The 24,742-nt window shown below is 47.1% G+C and overlaps 1 protein-coding gene across 1 annotated transcript in view; it reads right to left on the bottom strand.

The window, feature by feature from the left end:
* Adamts16 (ADAM metallopeptidase with thrombospondin type 1 motif, 16) overlaps positions 1–24,742 on the bottom strand; it is a gene marked incomplete in the record, with an annotated part of 153,491 nt that overhangs the window by 44,788 nt on the left and 83,961 nt on the right. The window contains 6 exon segments of the mRNA XM_013505868.1: positions 13,968–14,106; positions 15,954–16,198; positions 16,570–16,693; positions 18,757–18,887; positions 19,610–19,782; positions 21,042–21,190. Of these exon segments, the coding sequence (XP_013361322.1) occupies positions 13,968–14,106; positions 15,954–16,198; positions 16,570–16,693; positions 18,757–18,887; positions 19,610–19,782; positions 21,042–21,190 (961 nt within the window).

The raw sequence follows: 24,742 nt of genomic DNA, 5'->3' as shown, positions 1-24,742 counted from the left end.
TCTCTCTCTCTCTCTCTCTCTCTGCTTTTCTTTCTTTTTCTGTACCTGGAATTGAACTCAGGACCTCACACCTGCCAAGCAGGGTCTGTGCCACTGAACAATATCTCCGGCCGAGGCACTGCATTTTCTGTATCTCTTCGCTCTGAGTTACTCACTTAGGTCCTGCAGTGGGAGGCAGGAGCACCAGACTGGGAACAATGAGGAGAGTGAGAAGAAGCAGCCTCACATCTCTGCTGGGGGACACTGGCATGGGCTGTGGAGATGTAAAGGTTCGCATCACTGCTCCTACGTGGCTTAGCCGGACTCATCATTAGTGATTTCTAGAATTTTCCAGGATTTCTCGGCTCCTTAAAAGCCAGAGCAACTGTAAGAGTTACAGGTCTGTGTTTGTGACCATTGCATCTTCAGTCTTTCTACATAGTAAGCAATCCCCAAATTAAGTAACTTCCTATGTGAATACTTCCTGCTACAATTCCTGGATGAACTGTCACTAATATAGCTTGGTCAGTTTGACAAGTTCCTAAGATGAACAACTTTAAGAAGGAAAGAGCTGTTTTTTGGCTCATGGTTTAGAAGGGTTCACTCCATGGTAAGCTGGCTCCATTGTTTTAAGCCCACGGCAGGGCAGAAACATCATGATAGAAGGGTGTGAAGTAGGAAATCTGATCACTTCCTGGCAACCAGGAAGCAAAAAGGCAGAGAGGGAGGGGCCAGTAGAAGAGACAGGGTTGCTAAGGTCATGTCCTGGGGACCCCTCACTTCAAATAGGTGCCACCTCCCGTTAGCTGCATCAGCTACAAACTCTTCAGTAAATCAAGCCATTAAGGAATTTGATGCCCTCATGAATCCATTGGTTGGCCTTTGGTGGACGTTTTAGACCCCAACCATAAGGGATACACTGATTTAAAGAATACAAGTAAGAAGCATAAATATGATAGGTAAGAAGCAATAATTAAAAAATCCATATGTAGGACAAAGAAAAATAAACTAATGAGGCACTGAGTTTAATATATGAACATAATCTAATGAAGTGCTCAGTTCAAATACATAAAAATAAAAGCTTGCATCCATGGAAAAACATAGTTTTCTTAATTAGAAAAATTAACTGCGTAAGGGATAAACAAACTAACAGAGTCCAGATATCATCCATAAATAAACACTTACTGAACCTAATTTCTGAGAAAGCAACAAATCCATACACTTTAATTGTAAGTTCTACCAAATGTTAAAAACAGACAATAACAAAGCTACTTAATTGTGCCAGAACAAAAAAGAAAAAGGAAAAGAAAGCCTTCTAATATTGAAAGAAAGAGATTTAGTATATTTTAGTGCATAGAAGAAAGCCACAGCTTTATCAGTAATACTTAGGAGTGTTAATGTGAAAAATATTAAATAAATTAGGAGAGAATAGGATCAAGTAGCACACTAAAAAATCAGCAGATGATGAGTCAGATAATGATTCACAACAAGAATGGAAGAATGTTTCAAAGTTAGGGAATTCTGTTCTGTATTTTACCACCATATGAATCAAAGCACAAGCTTGAACTTTATCATGTGTAAAGTTCCCCTTATTGGTAAACCTCCTCTTATTGATAAAAACATTAAAGAAACGTAACATGAATGTTTTGTCACATCAATATATTTGTAAATTTGCATGAGTTAGTGTGTGGGTCTGAGAATGTTTATATCTATTTCTTCTTATCTATTTATGAAAGTATTTATATGTTAATATAAGCTCAGTAGCCAGTATTTTGGGAAATATTAGAAATATTTTCCTTAAGGTCAAAAATAAGAAAAGAATTGTATCAGTCAAAACTTGTTCTGAAACCCTGTATCATTTTTATTGTTTTTGCTTTGTTTTATTTTTGCGTATGTTGTTGGTATTTTGCTATTGCTCTTTTATTATTATTATTATTCTCTTTAAATAAAACAAACAAAAACCTTTTGAGGACACAGGTTTACACAACTGGATACAGAAAGAATAAAAGTGGTATGAAAATTACAGGCAGGAGAGCATTAGTGTGTTACAGCTGTGTATCTAGAAAACTGGAGAACAGTTGCTAAGCGTGGTCTGCTGACTGTTCGAAAAGGAGGCAAGCTGGAGACAGAGCAAATAGATTATTAGAAATTCTTGGGTAACTTGAAAAACAATCAAGCCTGAATTTGGACAGACTAAAGTCTTTTTATTTTTTTTAATGTACTGGGTGATTGGACTCAGGGCCTTTTTATTTTAGAACAGGGTGTTACTACGTCACTTAGTTGCTCAAATTGGGCTCAAACTTGCAGTGTTCCTGCCTCAGCCTCCCAGAGCACTGGGATTACACCACCACACCCAGCTCACAGAGGTTTTTGAGGTGAAACGATGACCCCTGTGGCTGAGAAGCTGTGAACTGGCTCTGATGGGCGCCACAAGGAGAACTGTCCGCAGCTGCTCAGGTGTAGGGCTACTGAGAGTCATTTATTATTTTTTATTCCTTTAATTGTTTGGTCAATCTTGCATTCTTACATCTGGTAACTTGAGCAATTTCACTGAAAACAATATGTAATATAACAACCATTGTTAATTCCTATCATCTTGTTTTCAAATTCTGTATCATTTTTATTGTTTTTATCTCTGCTGTTGTTTTGCTTTCTTTTCTCTTTAAAATAAAAAAAGAACAAAAAGCAGAGACAGGGTAGGGTGCTTAAGACACACACGACCCCATGTGCTCAGTGCATGGTGAGAGACGAGAGACAGGGCAGCCAGCCTGCAGGGAGGCTGCGGGGAGGATGGCCCGATTCACTTTCCAGCGGCATCCCTGGAGGTGAGGTCTCCAAGTCACAGGTGTAAAACCGGGATCACTGAGCTGCGATTTCCTTCTCTGCACTACATTTATCTCTTGGGTGCTGTGTGGTGGGCAGTGGGGGAGGGGGAGGAAGAGCCTTGGCAGCTGGTGCCTGTGTGGACTCTCAACTAGGTAGTGCTCAAAGATGAGGGTACAGAGAGGCCCCCTGAGGCCCTGCGGAAGAGCACACAGAAGCAGGAAGTGCAGGTGACTCTCATGAAAGGTTTCCACTGAAAGCAGAAAGGGACAGGAGGAGGAAGGAAGGAAGGAAGGAAGGAAGGAAGGAAGGAAGGAAGGAAGGAAGGAAGGAAGGAAGGAAGGAAGGAAAGAAGGAAGAGCTAGCTTCCAGGTAGAGGAGCACATTTACAGGAAAAGGAGGGTGGGGGCTGCACACAGAGCGGGAAGAGGATACTCAGAGGTGAGGAGTTGGCAAGGCGTTGAGGGTAGGACTGGGCTGGGGAGAAGCAGCAGCCCCACAGGGTAGGAAGAGGTGGAAGGCTGGGGACAGGGACCGTCGGTGGGAGGCGGGTGAAGCAAGCCCAGTCACAGAGGCAGAGCCTTCCTGCCGCGGGTGTGCAGAGGGGCCAGGAAGAAATGTGGAGCCCATCGCCACCATGTCCATGACTTGCTTCTGAGGGTTGTTAAAGTGCTGACTTTAATCTGTAAGATCAACAGCACTTTGGATTCTGCTCACAGAACTTGTTTACCTCTTCCTAAAAAGTTACCATGGTTACAATCACATGCGTCAATGTCTGCTAATGACCCCCAGGCTCTGCTGAAGTCCTGGGAGTTCTCCAGGGAATTCCCATCATCAACTCCCCTCCTTCCCCATGAATCTGCCTTCACTCACCTTCCAGAGAAGGACCAGGCAACCTCACTGCCACGCCCCTGGGAGGGATTTTTCAATTGCCCTTTAATGTTAGTGTTACGGCTTTTGAGCTTGTAGGTGGGCTTTTGGGAACTGTCTGTATGCTTGTGTGATACTGGATTAAGGGTGCATGATAACTAAACTGGCTTAGCATAGTTCTGGATGTGGACAATGGAAGCCCCACCCTGAGTGTGGGTGGCACCAGTCAATAGGCTTGTGATCTGAATGGAATATCAAGGGACAGAAAGAAGGCTGCTTGCTGCTTCCTTCCTGCCATGCCAGGGACTGTTTCTCCTCTGCCATGCCCCTCTGCCTCGCCGCCCTACCTTGGAGCCAGCCAATGTAAGTCTCTACAAACTTAGCAAAAATAAACCTTTCCTCCTTCAGCTTTGAGTTTCAGGTATTTTGTCTTGGTAAAGAGAAAAGTAGCTAAGACAGGCTCTGCAAAGTTACTGCCATTCCTTTGGAGCTATCCCCTGTCTGCTCCCCACCCCGCAATTGTTTTCCTAGCCTGATTCCTAACACCAGGTGTGGATGACCATCTGGACAACTCTCCTTGAAGGAAGTGCAGTTGTCTCCATTTTGGCTAAACCTGGCCCTATCTCCATGTACTGATATGAACAGAGTCGGCTAGGACTTTTCCTTATCCCTTCAATTGGTTTTAAGAAATGCAAATTGGTCCAGCTAAGGTGCTGATGTGTAGTCTTTGAAGCAAGGTGACAGGGAAGTGTTTTCCTGCCCCCCATAGCTTGCAAAGAAAACATGTGTGAGCTGGGTGGGATGGAGAGCAACAACTGGCTGGGATTGAGCCTCGAGATAGAGTCTATGACTTCCCAGGGCATAAGAGATTCCACATCAGAGCTGAAGCACCAACCCCAGAACATTAGCTACTATGTCAATTGTGTGATGCAGATTACTCCTTCTGCCCATCCTTCACTCTACATACTGCAGAGGGGATTTCAGGCCTCCTACCTAGCCCAGCTCGTAGTACTCACCTACTTCCCACCATTCTCACAGTTACTCATCCTCAAACCACTCCCTTCTTTACAAATTAATAAAACCCAGGTTCAGCTCGGGGTGGAGGCCTTTGTTCTGTATAGCCATCATTATGACTGGACTTAGGACCCCTTGGCTCCCCATAACTGCAAATGTGCCTTAGTGTCTTTATTCTCGCCATGGGTTGCACTGGAAGTGATAGATTGGAATTAACTCCCTAGCATTCCAATAACTTTTCATGGGATTACAAATATAAACTTCCTGACCATGATGAGGACCAGGAAGGGCTCTCTGTAACCAGGGATTGCAGAAGTTTCTGGGTGGAGTACTGGCAGGGGACCGGGGGATGGGCTTGGAGGAGGAGTCTGCTGCAAACACAGTGGACAGCAACCTCACGTCCCAGGGCTTCTCCACCCTGAGTGCCCAGCAGGAACAGGGACAGCCCCACTCCAGGGGTGTAACTTCATCAGTCCTGGGCTGTGGCTCCCAAACCTGAACTTCTAAGGATTTCCCAGAGATGCTGCTGGTGGCCTAATGCCCTAGGATGCCAATGGCATCCCAGTTACTTTCTGCAAGATTTCTCATAAAGTAACCTTGAAGTGGCAGGCACTGAAGCTTACGAAGGTAAAATTAGAATCTTTATAAACCCGTCACTCAGCTCTCAGGTACTGTTCCTCCTGAGAGTCTGTGAATGGACCAACTGCATGTGCAAGCACACATGTGCATGCACGAACACAGGCACATGTATGTAGGCAGGGTTTGCCCAAAAAAATGTCTTAGAGTTTAGGAACCTCTGAAACACTCCTTCCAAAATGGAGCCACCATATGCCCTTTCCAAGAAAACTTTTGGGGTGTGGAAGCATTCACTGCCCACAGTCTGTTGAAAGCACGAGTAACTTTTAAATAAATTTGCTTAAATATAAATACATGCAACATACCTGACATTAAATACAAGAATGTGCACTAGCCCACTAGAGGTGGGGTACCCTCGGGCATCCAGGAGGAGGATGCCTTGCAAAGGAAGGGTGCACGTTATGTGGCAGTGCTCACCTCAGATGCCCCTTTCACGGGGCTCAGGCTTGGGAGAAAGAGTAGCTACACCGAGATGCTCACAGTGGTGTCACATCGAGGGTGATGCTATGGAGAACAGTTGTCTCTATCGTTCACTTCTGTATGGCATTTGCAGTGAGCAATACTGCCAGCATGGAGACCTCCTGGCTGGGTGACAGTTGGGCAGGTGGGGCTCAAGGACTTGGGCAGTGAGGGGGGAGGGCAGGAGGCCCCACCTGCCCACAGTCTCTCCCTACACCTGCTGCCTGCTGCTCACCTGTCCCTGGGAGGTCTGGCGTGGAGATGTGTAAGGGGCAAGGGAAGGAAGGTGTTGCTTAGGGTCATGGTAGAACTGGCCTTTGTGTCCCTTTGGTTCATCGTAGGAGTTGTGGACTGATGCAGACCCCAGCACAAAATCAGACGGGACCTCGAGGCCACTAAGCCAGAGGTCTAGGTGTCTGGCATAAGTGCCTGTGTGGCCAGCTGAGGAAGCACACAGCGTGAGGAGCCCATTGAAAGGCCCCCGTCAGTGGAAACCGGAGTCTGGACACCACCCTCCCCACCACGTCACCACACCCAGTTCTGCTCTCCAGCATGAGCCAGGAAGTTCATGCCTGAATTCCTGGGGTTGTGGCTTAGATGTAGAATGCCCCCTGAAAGTCTCATTTGAGGGCACCTGGCCAGAAGGGAAGGGTCCCTGGGGTAGACCTGGAGGGGTATGTTCTTTCCTCGGTTTCCCTCTTCTCGCCCTGCTTCTTGGCTGCCATGGGGGAGCAGCTGTCTTCTGCCAGTCCTTCCATCGTGCTGTGCTGCCTTGGATCCAGCCAGCCACGGGCTGAACCCGCTGAAACTGTCAGCCAAAAATAACCCTCTCGCCCTTGAAGTTGCACATATCAAGTGTTTTGTCCCCAAAACTAATACACTCTGGGAGGGTCGCAGGCTGTGGACACAGGGAGGAGGTTTGGGTTGTGCTTTACAGAAGCACATTTCTTGGTTAATCTGAGGCCGAAGGAATCACAGTAGATAAGATGGTCTTTGCTTGGCTTACAAACCTGAAGATCCAAGTCATCCGCCTGGCCAACAGCGTTTGAATTTCCACGTTCCTGACTGTGCCCAGGTCAGACCAGTTCTCATCTAGGGCCTCCCTCCAAATCCTCCACACGCCCTCCCTCTCTTGCACACCGGGAACCCCATGCCCACCAGTGAGCCAACCATGCAACCACCTAACCTGCAGATAAAGTGGCAAGAACTAAGTTAATCAAAGAAAGCACTGTCAAGTTTCTGCACAATGTCTTTTGTTTCCAAGAGGATTTTTTAGGGGGCGGGGATCCTTAATGGGGAGCTTTTGCTCACAATATGCATGTAATCTGCATGATCCATATCTTGGGCTCCAAGCCTGCCTGGACCTAACATATTAAAGTCTTGCACTTGACACCAGTGCTTCTGTGTCTCTGGGACTTACTCTATCCTCCTCTTTTCCTCCTCTTCTGCACTGGACTGAGTCACACCACCCATCCCTGGCTCGTTGGCTGGGGACAGCAGACTGTGGGACTCTGCAGGCTCTCCTGGTTCCTGTCTTTTATTTATACACGTATTTAAACACATATATGATGACGTACATGAACACGTATATATCTCACAGTTCAGTTTCTTTGGAAAACCCTAACACACAATATAAACACTAATAGACATAAAAGTGAATTTAAATGTTTCTTTCTCTGTGTTCAAATGTCTAATATTTTGAGAAGATGAAGATACATATGCAGCAGCTACATGTGTGACGGTGCTGGGCCCTCGCTGGTCTGTTTCCCCACCAGGCTGTGGATATGTGCTGTCAGGTGAGCCCTGCATCGACGGGGTCCCCTCACCATCTGGCTGAGTATTCATGGAGCCTCAGGTTTTATCTCTCTGACTAGTGCACACTGTGAGATAGATGATGTCTCATCACGGCTCACAGCCATTGAACTTTGTCAGAAAGAAAAGTCACTGTCTGTGAGATGCCAGAATCACGCTGGTCAATGTTTTAAAGAAAATCCGTATTGATAGGAGAGGGCAAGGGTAGAAGATCCAAAGAATAAAGTCAGAAATTCACAGAGAATAATCATTAACTGTGGAGAGATGACTCCTGGTCAGAGAAGCTGGCGAGCTTAATGAGCAATGTGATCAGAAATGACTTTCATCTTTTTACAGAAATCAGCTCTGGCCAGCTCCTTGGAAATCACTTAAACATCTTCACATTTTGCCAAAAATTCTGAAAGAGGAGCATTCATTCTTAAGAACTACAAGTTTATTAAAGAATCTCAAAGTCTTTAATAATTCTAACTACAGAATGAATTCTAGCTGTAGCCAAGAGCATTACCCTTTTCTCTGTGTTTTTGTTTTTTATAAAGAAAAATAAGGAAGTCAAACCAATCTCGTAAGCAGAAATACACAGAGCACTGAAAGATGTTCCCCAAATGTGTGCATCTCCTGAGAAGCATGCCTCACACAACTGAGTTCACTCAGGAGCTTTTCCAAATCTGCGAGTCAGAAGCAGAATGACAACTCAAGGTGCCAGCCTGTGTGTGACCCCAGATGGGGTTCAGATTCTGAACAACCCTGGTGTATTTAAGTGACAGCTGTGCCAGGCATGATTACCTTGAGCATAGGGTATCCTAACACACACCAGAGCTCCGAAGGTAGTGACAGTGGTCACTTACGGTTGTCTGTAGCATCTTGCTGTGTCTGATCAGATATTCTTTTGTTTTTGTTTTTGTTTTTCGTTTTTCTTCTGGAACCAGGAATTGAACTCACAACTTTGTGCTTGCCAGGCAGGCACTTTGCCGCTGAGCTAAATTCCCAGCCCCTCTGATCAGATATGCTGCCTAAGAGTAATCTAGCCCAATTCCCTAGTTTTTCCTGATAGCATTATCCTGTCAAAGTGGTAATGAGATATTTCAGTAGTCAGCTTTCCCAGTATTATAATGGAATAACCTAAGGCAGGATAGCCTTATGGAGAAGAGAGGTTTTTAGCCCATAGTTTTAGAGGCTGGATGAACAAACAGCATGGCACTGGCTCTGTAACTCCACTCCATCCTCAGCTGTATCACGTCCTGATGGAACCACATCTGGTTTCTCTCTCTCTTTTTGTAAAGCCACCAGGATTTAACTGAGGGCTTCACCGTAATGAGCAAATCCAGCCCTGTCATTTCCCAAATGTTCTCCTCGAAACACTGTGGTGGGATTAGACGTCGACCCTTCTTCTACTCTTACCATAAGGTTGGAGGATTCAGCTCCTGTGAGTCTGGGGAGCAGCCCACATTCAAACGATGGCGGATGTGCACCTTGCTGCAGGCCCTGTGACCCACTGTTGAGGTCGGCACTGTGCAGAGTGTACAGCACAGGGACACCCCTCAGCAGGTCCAGAGAGCTGGTTCTGACTAGTGTGGGGCCGAGGGAGGGGCAGGATGGGTACTTAACCGGAAGGGTTCCTGCTCCTACAAACAGGTGGGCTTCCTGGTGGTCCCCTGGACTCTGGGAGTGGACATGTGGATGGGACGGACGTCATGCAGCACAGGCCCCTGGGAAAAGTGTTCACGGACAAAACTTTTTCTTCTCCTCTGCTTTTTTGTTTTAAGGAAATAGGATTGGAGATGGAGATGTAATTTATATGTCATGAGGAAGTTGGAGAAGGCCACAGAAGGCATTTGCAGTTGACCAGGTCAAAGGGAGCCAAGGCAAGGAGGAAAGAACCAGGCTAATCTGTGTGATTTCACTCTCTAGGTCCATCTAAGACTGGGAGAGGCACTCTGACTCCAAGCTTCAGAACATTCTAGAATACTGAGCGAAGATGGGAACGACCTGACTGGAAGCAGCACCTGTGCAAAACACTGGAGGTCTGCGCTCATTAGTGGAGTGGCAGGGACCAAAGGCACCGCCACTCTGGAAGAGGCATCTTGGTGCAGCTGCTCTGATGGGACACAGACCATACCTGAGATGCCCATGACGAACTGTGATGTGTCCTGCGCCATGGGCTGGGCAGTCTGACTGCCCCTGGATCCTTGCACACAACCCGGCTCACAACCTTGCACTTTCACACACACTCCTGGAAGAGTCCCCTCCAGACTGTGTGCTCCATGACAGGGCTGATGTATATTGTTTCTTTCCTTCATAAACTCAGAAGACAGCCAAATGCCACACACGTGGAAGAAAGACCTGCCGGAGGAGGCACTGGATGCCTTAGTGAGATGCATAGATGCCCACTAAGAAATCAGGAAACAGCGCTCAGGCAAAGCAGCAACTCTGCCACCCCACGCTGCCCACTTTGAAGGTAGAAGGAGCTCAGCCCAGGCCTCCTGCCTCTCCCCAGATGGGTTAAGAAGTCTGAGCAATCACTGTCTAAGTAAGAGAATGAATGACTGAACTGATACTAACAAGACGTGGGTGGGGAGAGACGCTAATGAGTTTATTCCTGTTTTCAAATTTAATTCCTAAATGAAAATTTAAGCCCAGGAATATTTATAGATGGTGAAGAGACTACTATGGAAAAATTATAACGAGAGGGGTTAGTTTAGCCAGTTTTAAGCCAGTTTTAGGATTTGCCTGAGAAACCTGTATCTTAAAACAGAAGAATATCTTTATTCGGAAGAAAAGCCTCAGCCCAGAAATTGGACAACATGTGGGAGGGTGGAAAAGCGCACCTTAAACCCAGCTGTGGTCGGTGCTTCATTTTACCCTTGAGACAGAGGCTTCTGATCAGCTTTCCAAATACACAGGACCAACTGAATCGCAGGTGCTGATTTGGGAAGTTGCAGCTACGTAATTTTGAGAAAAGATGGAGCCTTTTCAAGGAGAACAAGGGCCCAGTAAAGTCATCACCCTGACCAAAATCCCAGCCCAGCCACAGACACAGCTGGCTAAGCTGCTTCCCAACAGTGCCCTGGGCTCCTGGCCCATTCCAGTCCATGGGCCCACGCGACGCCTGAGAACCACGGAGAGTCCAGCCTGGGCTCTGACAAGCAGGGATCTCGAACTAAAACTGGGATCATATAAAAAAAAGTGAAAAGAAATGAAGAGGGAAAAACAAGGTTGCCAGAAAAGAAGGTGGAATCAATAGCTAAATGATGGAAGCGGCCTAGATGTGCACCGCTTTGCGTTCCAAGCCCAGCACACCGGAAGTCTGTGCAAGTCGAAACCTTAAAAGGATAAAATCTGCAGACATAAGGGGAATGATGTACACTGAGCCACCGAGAAAGGAGACGGTGATCACACGCCGTTCCCATCCATCTGCTGGGTGGTGCTTCTCTCATCCAGTGGAAAAGGCAAGAATGATGCGGGTTTTCGATTTTCACCCTCTGAGGTTTCTCATTCACACAGCTAAATACTCTCCTTTCGGATAACACAGGGTTTAAATAACCTCGTAGAACTCAGAAGGCCCCAGCCAGAAAACTGATGAAGAATTTTGCTGACTTAAAATAACTAAAGATTTCGTTGTAAAAGACATGTCATTCGCTATTACCAAATCCTGAAATTCTCAACGTTCAGAAAGCAGAGACAGTAAATTCTAATAAACTATTCAGTCAAAGTAACCGCTTATAATAACGTGATGTCTGGGGAAATAAGTGTCTCTCTCAAAATAATCATTTTAATGAACACTCAGTGAAGAGCTATGTGATTTAAGGCTGTGGGAGGAAATCGGACAAGTCCACCAACACAGATCAAAGAAAAACTGAACAGTAGACCCGAACGTGATTGCCTTAATCTTTCACGGTCACGGAGCAGGCACTGCCCCCAGGGCAGGTGGCCTCCCCCCTCTCTACTAACACTTTGGTATTCCCCTCAAGGGACCATCGCTGCACAAGTGCAACACTAGGAAAGGAAGCAGTGAGCTGCACTCCACGGGACACTTTCCTGGCCCCACACCCCTCACTGTGGTTGCTGTGGAATGTGTATGACACCCACGTTGGGTGTGCGCAAGGTTGGATGAACACGTGCCCAGGAGATAGCGGGTCGGCTGCTCCAGGTACCCGCTGGGGTATCTTGGGAGACTCTCCAGACCTCTGATTTCTGTAGAACTTGAACAGGGGATAGTAATCCCGAGACTTCTGAGATGGTGACAGTGGCTCCCTGGCACTGATCAGCACAAAACTACTGCACTTCACAGGCATGAAAGGCAGGTCCCGATATTCTGCTGAAGCCAGACTTGAGCACTGTTTGGCCAATTACTTTCTACGGGAACCCTGCTGAGACATGATAGCGTGTGCTGGTACAGAGTAGGTGCTCCGTAAATGGCAAGGAAGGCTTTCTTTTACCTGATCATGTAGAAAGTAAGACAGTTCTGGAAGACATGGAGGGAGGCAAGAGGGAGAAGAAGAGTGAAACTGAGATTTTATGCCCACAGCACACAGAGGCAGGGGCCTGTGTAAGGGGCTCTGTGGGCTACCACTGGGGAACGTGTCCCTTGCGGAGCAGGCACACAGCCAGGGAGGGGTCGCTAGAGAGGTGCAGAGGGGCTGAGTTTCCACCAAGAGGGTTCTATAAGGAGCTATAGCTCCCAGGAGGAGGACGGCACTGACCTCCTGCCCTCCACTTCCTTCTGAACTGAGAAACCCTGATTTTCCATCAAAATTGAAAACAAACTTCACATTCACGGACTATAATGAACCTTTTAAGGAAAGTGACTGGGAAGTGGACTTTACATTGATTTCCTACAGGAACCCTCCATGGGAGTATTATTCCCTCAGGGTAAGGAGGTGGGCTACAAGCACTAGAAATACCAGGGAAATAGGTAAGGTGAAGACAGCTGTCTCCCGGCCACTCCCCGGGGAAGCTCCCATGGGATTCACACATGAAAACGTGCAACAACAGAGTTCTAAAACCCGAGATGTCTTCACGTAAATGTAAAGCCTCACTATTCAATTTTTATTCCAGTCAAACACTATTTATTAGATGGCCTTCAGTAGGGAGAGAGAAAACCAAAGTGTGGCTATGGCTGTAAGATCAGAAGCGAAAGGGAGAAAATAATGATTAAAAGTTGACTTTCGCATGTTGCTCAGAGAAGCCTGGGCCATATAGTTTTGCCCAACTTTTTTCTGAAGGAGAGAAAGGAGGACTTCTCTGGACAGCCTGCTGTGTAGGCAGTCCCACTAATTCTCTCGTGGCCAGGAGGGCTGCTTGCCCTCCTCTGTACACAAGCAGCCATATTTCTCCATAGAAAGCTTTTGATTTCTGAATCAGTAGTTTCATGGGTGCCCAAGATTTAAATATTGCCTGTTCTACGTATAATGGCAAGGACTAAGGTACGTCCAGTGTTCTTGACACTTTAGATCATTATGTTTTTTATTAACCTTTCAATATTCCTTTGTTTTCTTCATTCACTTATGTCAGCTATTAAGACTATGTAGACTCACTTTGTTTCATATTTTTCCATGTAGGAGTTCTTAGATTATGCAAGTTTGTCATTGTGTACTCTTTTACTTAAACACAGTACAAGCTAAAGTCTTAATTATCAGTGGACATCTAGTGTATCTAGTGAATGTCCGCTAGGAATGTATTAGCTGACATGTGCTTGTCCTCTTGGAAACTTGTTTGCTTTATCAGATGTACTTTACTTTTTTCCTAAAATTGCAAGTATTCAGTCACTACTCTTTATCAGACAGAACCTAATGGCTCTAGCTGAGATTGTTTTAGTGGAACTACCTTTATTAAATAAGACACAGGCTCATAGCATTTATGAGATTAAGTTGGCAAAGCCAACTCTTTTTGACAAATTCTTCCTCCCCATTCTCACTGAGACTTTTATAAAATTAATATTTTCTGGGTTAATTTAAGTATATAACTGAAAGGTAAATTTCTTTCCTCTTTCCTGAACAAGATTAGTTAGACATAAAAATCCTACTCCGTATCACTGCACTATGCATGCACAATTCTATTTCTCATCACCAAAGTTTCCGGTAATGATGGCGAATTACATTTGAGTGATCCCAAGTCACAAGACCATCCTTAAGATAATCTTAAAGGAGATGGCAGTGGACACGGCACACCAGGTGACTTGACTCTTTCAAGGCCGCATTGACAGACAACATGGAGAGGGTAGCTGGGGTTCCCTAGAGTCACTCAGAGACACTGTACCCACGTAGCCCCTCAGGAATGTCACAGCTACCCTCATGGAGAGCCCTGGGAGGCTCCTTTAGCCCCAACAAACCCCTTGCAGTTCAACCCAGGATCCCCACAAAGGAACGGGCACCTACCCCCTCCACAGGAGACGGAGCACTCGGAGCGCACAATGGCCCACGTGTACCTAGGCTGCACTGCGGGCTTCTTCTCAGCACCGGACCTCAGCAGTGAGAATTCCCAGACCACACCTGGGTTCTTGCCCTGGAACAGCAGCTGCAAAAAAAAAAAAAAAGAAGGAAAAAGCAAATGAAAGTGGAATCCACAATCACACAGTAGTTAAAGTAGTTTCATTGAGCTACTTAAAGCATCAACAGGATCAGAAGCAGCTGGTGTGGGTGATAAAACTCCATCCTCCAAAACACACCAACTTTCTGTGCAGGGACAATAGTCCCATCTGTACTCAAATGCATCCAGGAAGATGTCTGGACTCACATGAAGTGCTTCCTCATAAATCTGCAATGCCTATGCAACCATGCAAAGGTGGGAGGGGCCTCCCTAGGTGTTTCTGTGAGACCTCAGTACGTGCTCACATTCAAGTGAGTCAGAAAGTGACATCTAAGGAGCAGCACCTCACTTCTTCACAAGTTCTAAATACTCAGAGGACCTAAGGGGACATCATGCATGCTCATTCCCAAAGTCACGCTCTCCCTACTGTGCTCAGGTATGGGGTATTTACATCCTGGGGTGGACCCTCTAATCTAGGGGAAAGACATGGGGTTAGTAAGGGTCACTCAGCCCGAGGTCCCTGTGAGTGGGGCCTCAGTGCATGGAACTTGAACGGGACCCTACACTTCCTCATTTGAAACCAAGCTTTACGGACCAGTTACTCCCAAAATACACTAGATCCTTGGATCTCAGTGGGAGCACACCCTGTTCTGGAAACCTTACTAATAACCTCTTGATGCAAATCCCACACCTCTGCTGTCCTTGACACAATGTTGCCCGGATGAACACCCTTGCCCCTGACTTCCCACCCTGGCAACATCTTGCCTTCTGGACCACACAGTTCAGGTCTCAGCTGAGGCAGATGTTGTAGGACAGGAACATCTGGCCAATGAGATGGCCTGTAGACCCCTCTTTCACTGGAAGCAGCTTCCTCAAAAGCTCCACTCATTTTCAATCTTCACCAATCTCTTCTTCCCTGTGATTATTCAAGCTAAGGGGTTCAGAAAGTGGGAAAGATGTAAGGAAGAAAGGAATTTATGATGAGTAAGTGTATGGTGGGGTGGCAGGAACAGCTCAAGGTCAGGAGGGATGGACGGGGGTGGACCTGTGGAGGTGTGGCTCTGCCTGAGCACCAGGAGAGGCATCTCCCAGCAGATCAGAGGATGGGGCGGGCCACACATCCCAGACAGGGATCGGGGCTCCTGGGTGCTGTCACCTCCACAGCAAGGTATAGTTTGGTGGGGCAACTTTTGAACTAACAATATTTTTGAATTGTGCACAGAAATAGGAAAAGGCAAGGGTTTAGCACATCCTCAAACTGCCATGGTAGCCTGCCCTGCTCTTGGGGGTAAACCAGGTAAGAAGCCCAAATGCATTCTGGGAGCCTGTGTGTTCCTATGCGGAGACCATGAGTGCTTGGGCCAGAACATGACCTACCCATAGGGCACCGGGCAGAAGGGCCTGCATGGCTGTGACCAGAAAGGGGCCAAGGCCGTGACACAGACAGGTCATCATACAGCACAGGTGTTGCTTCTGGGTGCCCACTCTGGACCTGTTGCTATGGGACACGGCAGGACAATGCTGGTGCCTCCCAGAACACCGACACAGACAAGGCCCCCAAGATGGCCTCTTACAGCCACTGAACTTGCAGGAGAGGAGCACAGTGGACATCGACCGGTGAAGACCCAAGGTGGGGACGCAGGTAAGTCCGTCAACTCAACCACACACCAAGAGAAACAAGATGATAGAAACTAGCCTACCGCCCCCTTCAGCCTACAGATGGGCTATTCTTGTTGTTGTGATTCTCTACACATCTTTGCATGCTTGCAGTTAGTCCAAGAGGCATGAAACCACAAAATTGCCAAAGACCGCCCAAGCAAGAAGCTGGCCTCTACCTCCACAATGAGTGTTTCGTTGGTTGGTCCGGCAGAGGTTAAGCTCTCGGGCTCCTTATAGGACCGTCTGTATTCAAAGGCAGTGCCTGAAAACTTGTACCATCCTGGCCAGTCCACAGTCCAGTGTCCATTCAGGTAGTACCTTCTGAAGGCATTGCGCACCGAAATGTAAGAAGTAGATACGTTCATCTCATGGATGCGAACACTGCGGGCTCCAGAAGGAATGGTGGCCACGTGATAATACTCTGGATAAAAGAAACGGGGGAAATACGGGATTTCATTTAACTGGGCTTCTCCATCACCAAAGCTTGGGAAGCCATGTTTGGAAGAGGTGGTAGATGGGTCTGGGAAATCAGTTATGTTCAATTAAATATGACTTATTTTTGTTCAACTGGGGCAGAGCTCTGATGATTTCTTCTCTCCAGTAAGCTAGCAACCTCTTCCTGTCCAAAGCAAAGGCTAGAGAAGTGAGGGACTCCTGCAGAAGGAAAGGGACAGGGAGTGTCTGCACTGTCTGAGTAGCTGATGTTTATACTCTCTTCCAGCTCCTCCCACAGAAAAGCTGCAGATCAAACCATCCTAGCCTGAACCCTGCAGACGGCTCTGAAATACTTACGGTTGGTGTGGTGGTGCTTGCTGTAGACACCCCTGTGAGTCGTACAATCTGAATTATTTCCCTTGCATACGCCGCAGGAGTCCTCAGCAGCATCAGATCCAAGGATATTGTCACAGCCAACTCTCTGGAGGACCCATGAGGTCACATGATATTCATGAAAGAAAGGACAACACAAGCAATAACATCACTAATCTCACACAGGAGACCTCCTCCCCACTATCACTGAAAATCTCCCCAACATGGGGTAGTGAACAAATATTTATTGGATACCAAATATGTGCACACGTGACTATAGTCATGCTCTCCAGGTCTTTAAACATGATGCACAGCCTGTGGTCTACAATGCTGCTGCCACCTGTGGTATCTGGAGCCATCAATTAAACCTGTGGGTTGTCATGTTGGAGACACAGGTAAATCCCACACTGACACAAGCACCATGGTACAGTGGCAAGGAATGTGTTCCTACAGGGCCCTCTGACGTGTCACTGTGCTTGAGCTGCCTGGGGCAATGAAAGAGATGTGGCAGCTGCCAGGAGGGAGACTCTTCTTAAGTCAGAAGAGGCAAAGTCGTAGGATTTGGGGAGCTCTTTATAGTTTCCATGATGCTTGTTTTACATGCTCCCTACTAAATAGAATGGGCTCTATATTTAACAAAAAAAGAAAAAAATTCCATTCAGAACCAAAACAACCAGCCTACATCCCTTCCTTGAAATTCTGGGGACCTGCTAGAGACATGTGACCTAGAAAGGTAAAGTGTCGTGCACACCTGGTGGTTATGAAGGTCCCAGCAGGACCCTGGCCACCCCATAATGAACACATCCCTGTTTCCAGAGTGTCATGTGTACGTATTTATGCCATATGGGGTAAAGAAAACCCACTGATGGTCACACATCGCTTCAGGGCACGTTTTGGCACTGAACAAGTTCAGGTCCCAAAAAACTTTCATAGCTTTTTAGATTTTTGTTTTTCTCTAGTCTTTTGGATTTCAGAGTTAAACTGAAGGACTGTGACACTGTAGGTATTTGGTTGTTAAGAGTTCTTAATGGGCATCCAAAATAATCAGATATTTAATAAACTCACAGACAATTGGGACAAGGTGACTATTCTGAAGCAGGATGGGGTCTTACGGGCCATCTTGTGACCTCTGCGCATCTAGTAGAGTCCCTCCCTGGGGAGCTGGTGGGCAGCATGGGTCCCATGGCTATGTGTGGAGGAAGCTAAAACTGAACCTGAGGTTTAGATCCTGCAGGACATGAGCATCGGCTCACTTCTGCATGTAGAACCAGCTGCTCCCTGCAGTGTGTCTAATCTGATGGCAACTTCACCTTGTTTACCACAAAATTCTCTACTTGTCATCTTTTTTTGTTTCTATGTTTTTTTAGATAGCGTCTCTCTATGTAGCCCAGGCTGGCCTTGAACTCATGGCGATCCTCCTGCCTCAGCCTCCCAAGTGCTGACATTACAGGTGAGCACCACCATGCCTGGCTATTCCTTATTGTCCCCCTGGCCACTCATGCCTTCCCTGCCTATCCTCTTCCTCCCACATGCTCACCTCCTGCCCCGCACTGCCCTGTGGCACTCTGGGCTGAGCTGTTGAGGGGGCCACTTCACAGTGACAGCTGCAAAGAGGGAGGGCCCCAGGCTCCCTGCTGTCCCTGCCTCTCCTGACTGCCCATAAAGTGCACCCTAATCCTGAGGCTCCTCTACCCTAACCCCACGCCTGCTGTCCATGGGCACAAGAACAGGAATCTCAACTCTTGCCCTGGCAGTGGTGGCTGTGGCGGAAGGAACTGCAGCCCATCCCTGCGGTCCAGCCCACCTTCCGTTACTCCTGTGACTGAATCAGCTCCTAGCAGCCCAAGCTTTTGGGTCCCACGCTGCCCTTTCTGCTTTCCCAGCACCCCTCTTCCAAGCCAGCCTTTCAGGTCTAGCTCGGATGTGCATGCTTCTTGCTCCCAGGTGCCCTTGACTGACCCAGACCCACAGCTAAGAGAGCAGTAGCCCTCGTCTCTGCCCATGCAGTGTAGCAAGGCAGAGCCATCAGCATGCTCTTTGGGTTTCTCCCCCTGCCTGTAACCTGCAGGGAAGGCTCCTCTTACGCATCTGGTCTTTCTCGCCCTACAGGGTGCCTGGTGCAAAGCAGACCGTCCGGAGACATTTGTTGAACGAAGAAGTGATCATTATTACCTCACATATCCCATCTATACAAACATTACGGCTATCCTCCGAGCATGGAGTCCCATCTTTCACTTTATTTGACAAAGAAAAGAAGAAATCAAATCCTTCTGCGATACAGTAGAGTTTGCATAAGTCCTGATCTTAAAAAGAAATACACACACAAACACAAATAAGAAAGATACTTAAGCTCGGATCATTTTCACTCTGAATTTTAGATAGATTTTCTATTTTTTTCCCATAAAATAACTCCCACAAAATAACACATTGCAAAGACATTCTTCAGTGGCTTCCCTTTATGTTTGTTGTTATTGTTTCTTAATATTTTGCTCTTAATTTTAACTCTTGTGTTCCTTACTAATCTTTATTATATAAGAGTTGGCACATAGTAGGCATTCAATAAATATTTGTTGGCTTCCCTACAACATTAATGATTTACTACGTTTCACTGCTCTTCTGTGGAGATGGAAAAGGTCACTATAGTTTTGTAGCAATATGCAAAGTTCTTACAAAAAGAGTATAATAAAAGAATTAAAATTATCAAGGAAATTCTTCATGCAGTCGATGAAATACATGCAATTTTTAAACTGATAAAGAAATGACTTTTAGACAAAATTGCTCATATTATGCCACTGCTCTCTACCTGACCTGGGGATCTCTGACCATGCATTGGTCAAAGGCAGATAAGATGTCAGGGCAGTGCAGCAGGCCAGATCAAGCTCACTTCCAGGATAGAGTACATGGTAGGGACCTTCCAGAGCTAGGACAACTGGTCTACCTGAATGTCACATTACTAATCACAATTTTTAATAAGCAAAGACGGCAGAGTGCAGGATGTGGCTAGGAAGCAGGGCTGGAGACTTACCTTCCACCTGTGTGTATGGCTTCCACTTGTAGTGCCGCCCGCGGAACCGCTTGCTGTTGTGCTCGGCACACTGGGCGGCGCGGAAGTCCACACTGTCCTGCGGACACTGCTGGCGGTTGCAAAGCTTCACGGTGCGTGCGGAGCCCTCACAAAACTTCCCTCCGTGGGACGGTCTGGAATGTGTGTTTTGCAGTTAGAAACCTCAGAGTCCCGTGCTACTCTGTTCCTCCTGGGGACAGACATGTACAGGGCAGGTGGGGCTGGGGCTTCAATTTGCTATGAGAGGAAAGCTAAGGACGTGCACTTGGAAGGCAGGCATGATGTCGCACATCTGTAATCGCAGCATTTGGGAAGCTGAGGCAGGAAGATCATGAGTTCAAGGCCAGCCTGAGCTATATAGGCAGTTGAAGGCCACTTAAAACTGCATAGAGATTTTGTCTCAAAAAAAAATGCATACTTGGCAGCAGTCACTGAGACTTTCCTGAGTGAGCATGACACAACTTCTCTCCAGCCTCTCTGTGACAAGGCCAGGACATTAGGACCAAGTCAGGCAGCACCTGGAGCCACCGCAGGTGAGAGCACCTGGTGCACAGGTGGAGCTGGGGGTGGTGGGGAGCACGGGGAAGGACCACTTAGGTCTTAGCCTGGGAGGATGAGAAGCCCCATCCCTGGCCCTGTGGGTGACTGTCTCACACTGTCTTGTCCTCTGACAGAAGCACAATGGAAAAAAAGTGTATGTACTGGATGAAAAAACAAAATTTTGGGGTTTGCTTTTGTGCAAAAGGATTGACCTTACTGATTCCTGCTCACTGGTGTTCTATACACTCTTCCAGTGAGTTGGCTATTTAAGTAGACCCTTAGTATTTCAAATACATATAGCTAAAATCTCCTTTTGAATATCACTAAATATGGGTTGGTTATTTTTTGCAGGAGTCAAGAAGTTATACAAGGTGTGATCAAAATATATGGGGCCCCTTTACATTTTAAGAAAAATTACTACAGTAAAAGATACATAGTCTTTCATCCCCCTGGAAATCCTTCCCTTCACTTCCAACACACTTATCCTATCATCTTTGCCACTTTCAGAAGCAGTTCTGGAAGCCCTCTTTCTGCTACTGTTGTGGCTGCCTTGATGTCCTGAACTGATTCAAAATATTTCCTTCTCATGGTCACTTTGATGTTGGGGAAGAGGTTGAAGTCAAGTGGTGCCAGATCTGGTTAATATGGCACATGGGGCATACAATCATGTTTTTACCAGCCTGGCTTTTCTTTCTTTGGATGGCACTCCACACTGACCATGGTTTTGATCACACCTTGTGTATTAAAGGGATAAAAGAAATGCCAGAGTCAGACGCCCTTCCTGCTTCCCGTTTCACAGCACATGGGGAAGCACAGAGTTAGCGGAGCACAGGGAAGGCCCAGGCACACGTACTTGGGGTTGGAGCAGAGGCGATCCCTGCGTGACACCCCTCCACCGCAGGTCCTGGAGCAGGGGGACCAAGGCGACCAGTCTGACCAGCGGCCGTGCGTGGGCTTGGGGCCTTCGTCCCCGTGTTTGACACACTGTCCTCCGCGGCACCACTGAATATTGAAACAAGAAACAAAGCATTTACTTGTGTTATGGGCAGCAGGCAGATTTGCCTCATCAGTGTCACAGCGGAGTGCTGTAAAATGGGCACATTCATCCCCTACCCTCAAGTGGCATCCGACGAAAGTGCCTTGAATGTTGCCTCCTTTGTTTCCCAAACTTGGCGTCACCCTACTAGTTCACACAGATGAGGGGTGATTGAAACATACAGCGAATGTTTAAATGTTAAAAAACATCTTTTACTGCAATTTGTAAAAAAATTCAAACATATATCTTCTGATCACTCCTTCTGAAGGCGATGAAGAGGAAAATGATTTTCAAACACCCCAGCTCTGGGAACCGAGCCGGTTGGTGGAGGAGCGCGGCACGGATATGGACAGCGGTGTGGCTGTTCTCTCCTGCATCCGAGCTTTGCAGGGCTGCTGCGCCCAGCAGGGTGAGGCTCAGGTGGGGAATCCAGCTGCAGGCCAGGTGCTAGGCGCTTTCACCCCAGAGCAGCTGGCTTGGAGCTGGAGCTGCTTCACGGAGGGCGCGATGACCGAGCAGTCTGCAGGGAATTCTATCCGTCCCCCAGGGCTGGGGAGGGGATCGCCTCTCCTCTCTCAGAAAATGCACTCCATGATTCTCATTCACGTGGAAAATCCATGTGAGGCGTTGACATCTGTCACACCAATGCCAGCACGGTCTCACCCTCTGCCTGCTGGTGAGGGACAGAGGAGGATGCCCTCCCTGGCCTTCTGCATGGGGCAGGCAGAGCCCGGCTTCTGGGCGGGGACAGGGCAGTTCCAGTGTTGCAGAGTAGAGCCAGCAGCTCTGTGCTGGAGGAAAAAGTGCTATTCATATAAGGGGAAAACAGCACTACGCTCACGAGTGATAGACTCCTGGGTTAGAACCGGACAAACCACTGATATCTGACCACTGCCGACAGGCAGAAATGGCAATTTCAAATGGCTCTACTTAAGATTATTTAAGGAAGAAATACTGAATCATGAAACAAGTAATTTTGAAAGCCCCCATTCAATTCTTTTATTTTAATCTATAAGCAAGAGTAAAAGAAACATAAACAAGAAAGGCAACATAGAAAGGTGTGCCTTCTCCATCACCACCCACCATTGCTGCAGGTGACAGACTAATATCCAGAGTCCTCTGAGCACAATGCCGAGCCTGCGGTGGGGACCAGGTGCCTGCAGGGTCTGAGCCACCTCCTGAGCGAGAGGAGAGGAGAGGAGCGAGGCTGGCTGTGCTCACTATAGACAGAGCCTGGAGGGAGGAGCAGAAGCCAGGTGTGTGCTGCCTGTCACTGTTCTTTGTTTTATTCTATTAAGGAAAATATTGAGTTGCAGCTTTCAAGATAGGAGGCAGCAAAGAGGAAAGCAAGAATCCACAAGTTTGATAACTCAGAAAACACTTGCAAGAGATCTGTCTTGGCTTACAGATGCAGAGGAGACCTGGATCTCCTGAACGGAGACAGGTAGGTAGAAGGCAGCAGGTCTGTCTTACCTGTCTCAAAGGTAAGTGTATGCATGGTACTGAGGGGGCGTCGGCTTTATCTGATTCTACCAGGCACCTGTGGGCAGTCTCACTTGGAGTCCCGATGTCACCACCTGTGCAATGTTATTACCCGGCAAAGCTCACAGGTCCAAAACGGGTAGTGACATTGTGACAGAGTCACGCTTTGGCCTTTGCTTTCATTTTGTGGTACTGGGAATTGCGCTTAGGGCCTCTGTGCTGGGGCTACATCACCAGCTCTCTATTTTTTATTTTGAGACAGGCTTTGGTAAGTCACTAAGTTGCCCTGGCTGGGGTCAAACTTGCATTTCTTCTGTCTTGGCCTACCAGAGCACCCCATATGTGCTACCATTTTGTGATTTTTTTTTTTTTTTGAAAACACTTTTTTTTGGTTTTTCTCTGGTACTGGGAACCGAACTCACGACCTTGCGCTTGCCAGGCAGGTGCTTTGCCGCTGAGCTAAATCCCCAGCCCAGAAAACACTTTTTAAAGGGAAATTTTTAAGATGCACACAATAGTCTTAGGAGATCTTTGGAGCCAGCACCCCACTTCATCAGGTCTCCAAGACCAATCACATCTCAGCCTTCTTTCCTCAACCTGGAATCCCATTTCGTCTCCAAAATTAAGGACTTCAAATATATAAAGGCAATACATTAGCATACCTAGAAACTTACAATAACTCCATAATGTCATGAGATATCCAGAGTTCAGAATTCCACTTCCCTCACTGTTTTTCTCATCTGAAAGGAGATCTGTCTGTTGCATTAGCTGATGGTTCTTCAGCGTCTCTCAACGTCTATGCTTTCTCTTGATGTTCTCTTTCCTGTCAGTTCACTTGTTTGTGTGGTAGACTATCTCATAGTCTGGATCTTGATGGCTGCCTCTCCAGGGTACCTCCAAACATGGTTCTGCATCCTGAGTTGGCGGCACCAGGCAAACTCAGATCCAGGGTGAGAGCAACTTGATACATCTTTAGGTTAAGCTGTTCTGTTTTGCTTTTGATAGAGATCACTCTAACAAAATTTAAAGTAACTTTGAATGTTTACATGTTCTTTCAACATATATGGTTTATTTATTTACTGATTTGCAGTACTGGAAATTGAACTCAGGGACTTCACACTGAGCTACAGCTCCAACATTTTTTTTTGAGACAAGTTTTCTCTAAGTTGATAAGTTGCTATAGTGGATTGACAACTGGTGATCAACTTATAACCCCCAGCTGAACTGAGTAAGTGTGGTGCTGAGTGTGGGAGGCCCGACTGAGGGCTGTTGCCAGCTGCATAAGAGGCAGAACTAGAGAGGAAGAAGTGAGGCTGTTGGGAGCTGGTAGAAGCTGTAAGGAGCTGTTGGTTCTCTTGGAGGAGCTTAGCATGCTGGCTTTCCTGATGAACTTGGCTGTTTCCATCCTTTGAGGAGCTCAGGACCTTGCTGGCACTAAGAACGGCTTTGGATCACTTTGGGGGAGCTCTGGTCCTCACTTTGAGCATTGTTTCCTGGCTCTGGAGGGGAAGATGGTGCACTGCCAGTGTCCTGGAGAAGCTTGCTGCATTGGATTTCCTGACGGGAACTCAGCCATCCTGATCATCTGAGGAGCTCAGGACCTCACTGTTGTTGAGGATGGCTGTGGTACCCTTCAGGGGAGCTCCGGTTCTTACTTTGAGCATCACTTCCTGGCTTCAGTGTAGATCCCTCAGCCTGCTAGCACAGATCCTTCATCCCACTGGCACAGACTTGCTGGATTCCACCACTGACCTTTGGGCCTTCCCAGTGCAGATCCGTGAAACAGGCCTGCATGAGATGTTGTGGACTCTGGGCCTCCAGTTGGATTCGGGGGAGGCACTATTATGGGCTCTAGGTCTTCAGCTGGACTCATACAGGACATTATTGCAGGATCCAAGCCTTCAGCTAGATTCCTTGGTCTATACTTTGTGGACAGATTTCCTGCACTCTTTTGTATATCACTCTTTGGATGACTATTACAAATAATCTTGTGAAATATGTGTCCTGTATTATGTTGTTCCCCTTGCAAAATATGC

This window comes from Chinchilla lanigera, unplaced genomic scaffold (genome assembly GCF_000276665.1).
Source record: "Chinchilla lanigera isolate Chin_1 unplaced genomic scaffold, ChiLan1.0 scaffold00103, whole genome shotgun sequence".
In the NCBI taxonomy this organism is placed as follows: domain Eukaryota; kingdom Metazoa; phylum Chordata; class Mammalia; order Rodentia; family Chinchillidae; genus Chinchilla; species Chinchilla lanigera.
This window is presented reverse-complemented; position numbering and strand designations above follow the sequence as displayed.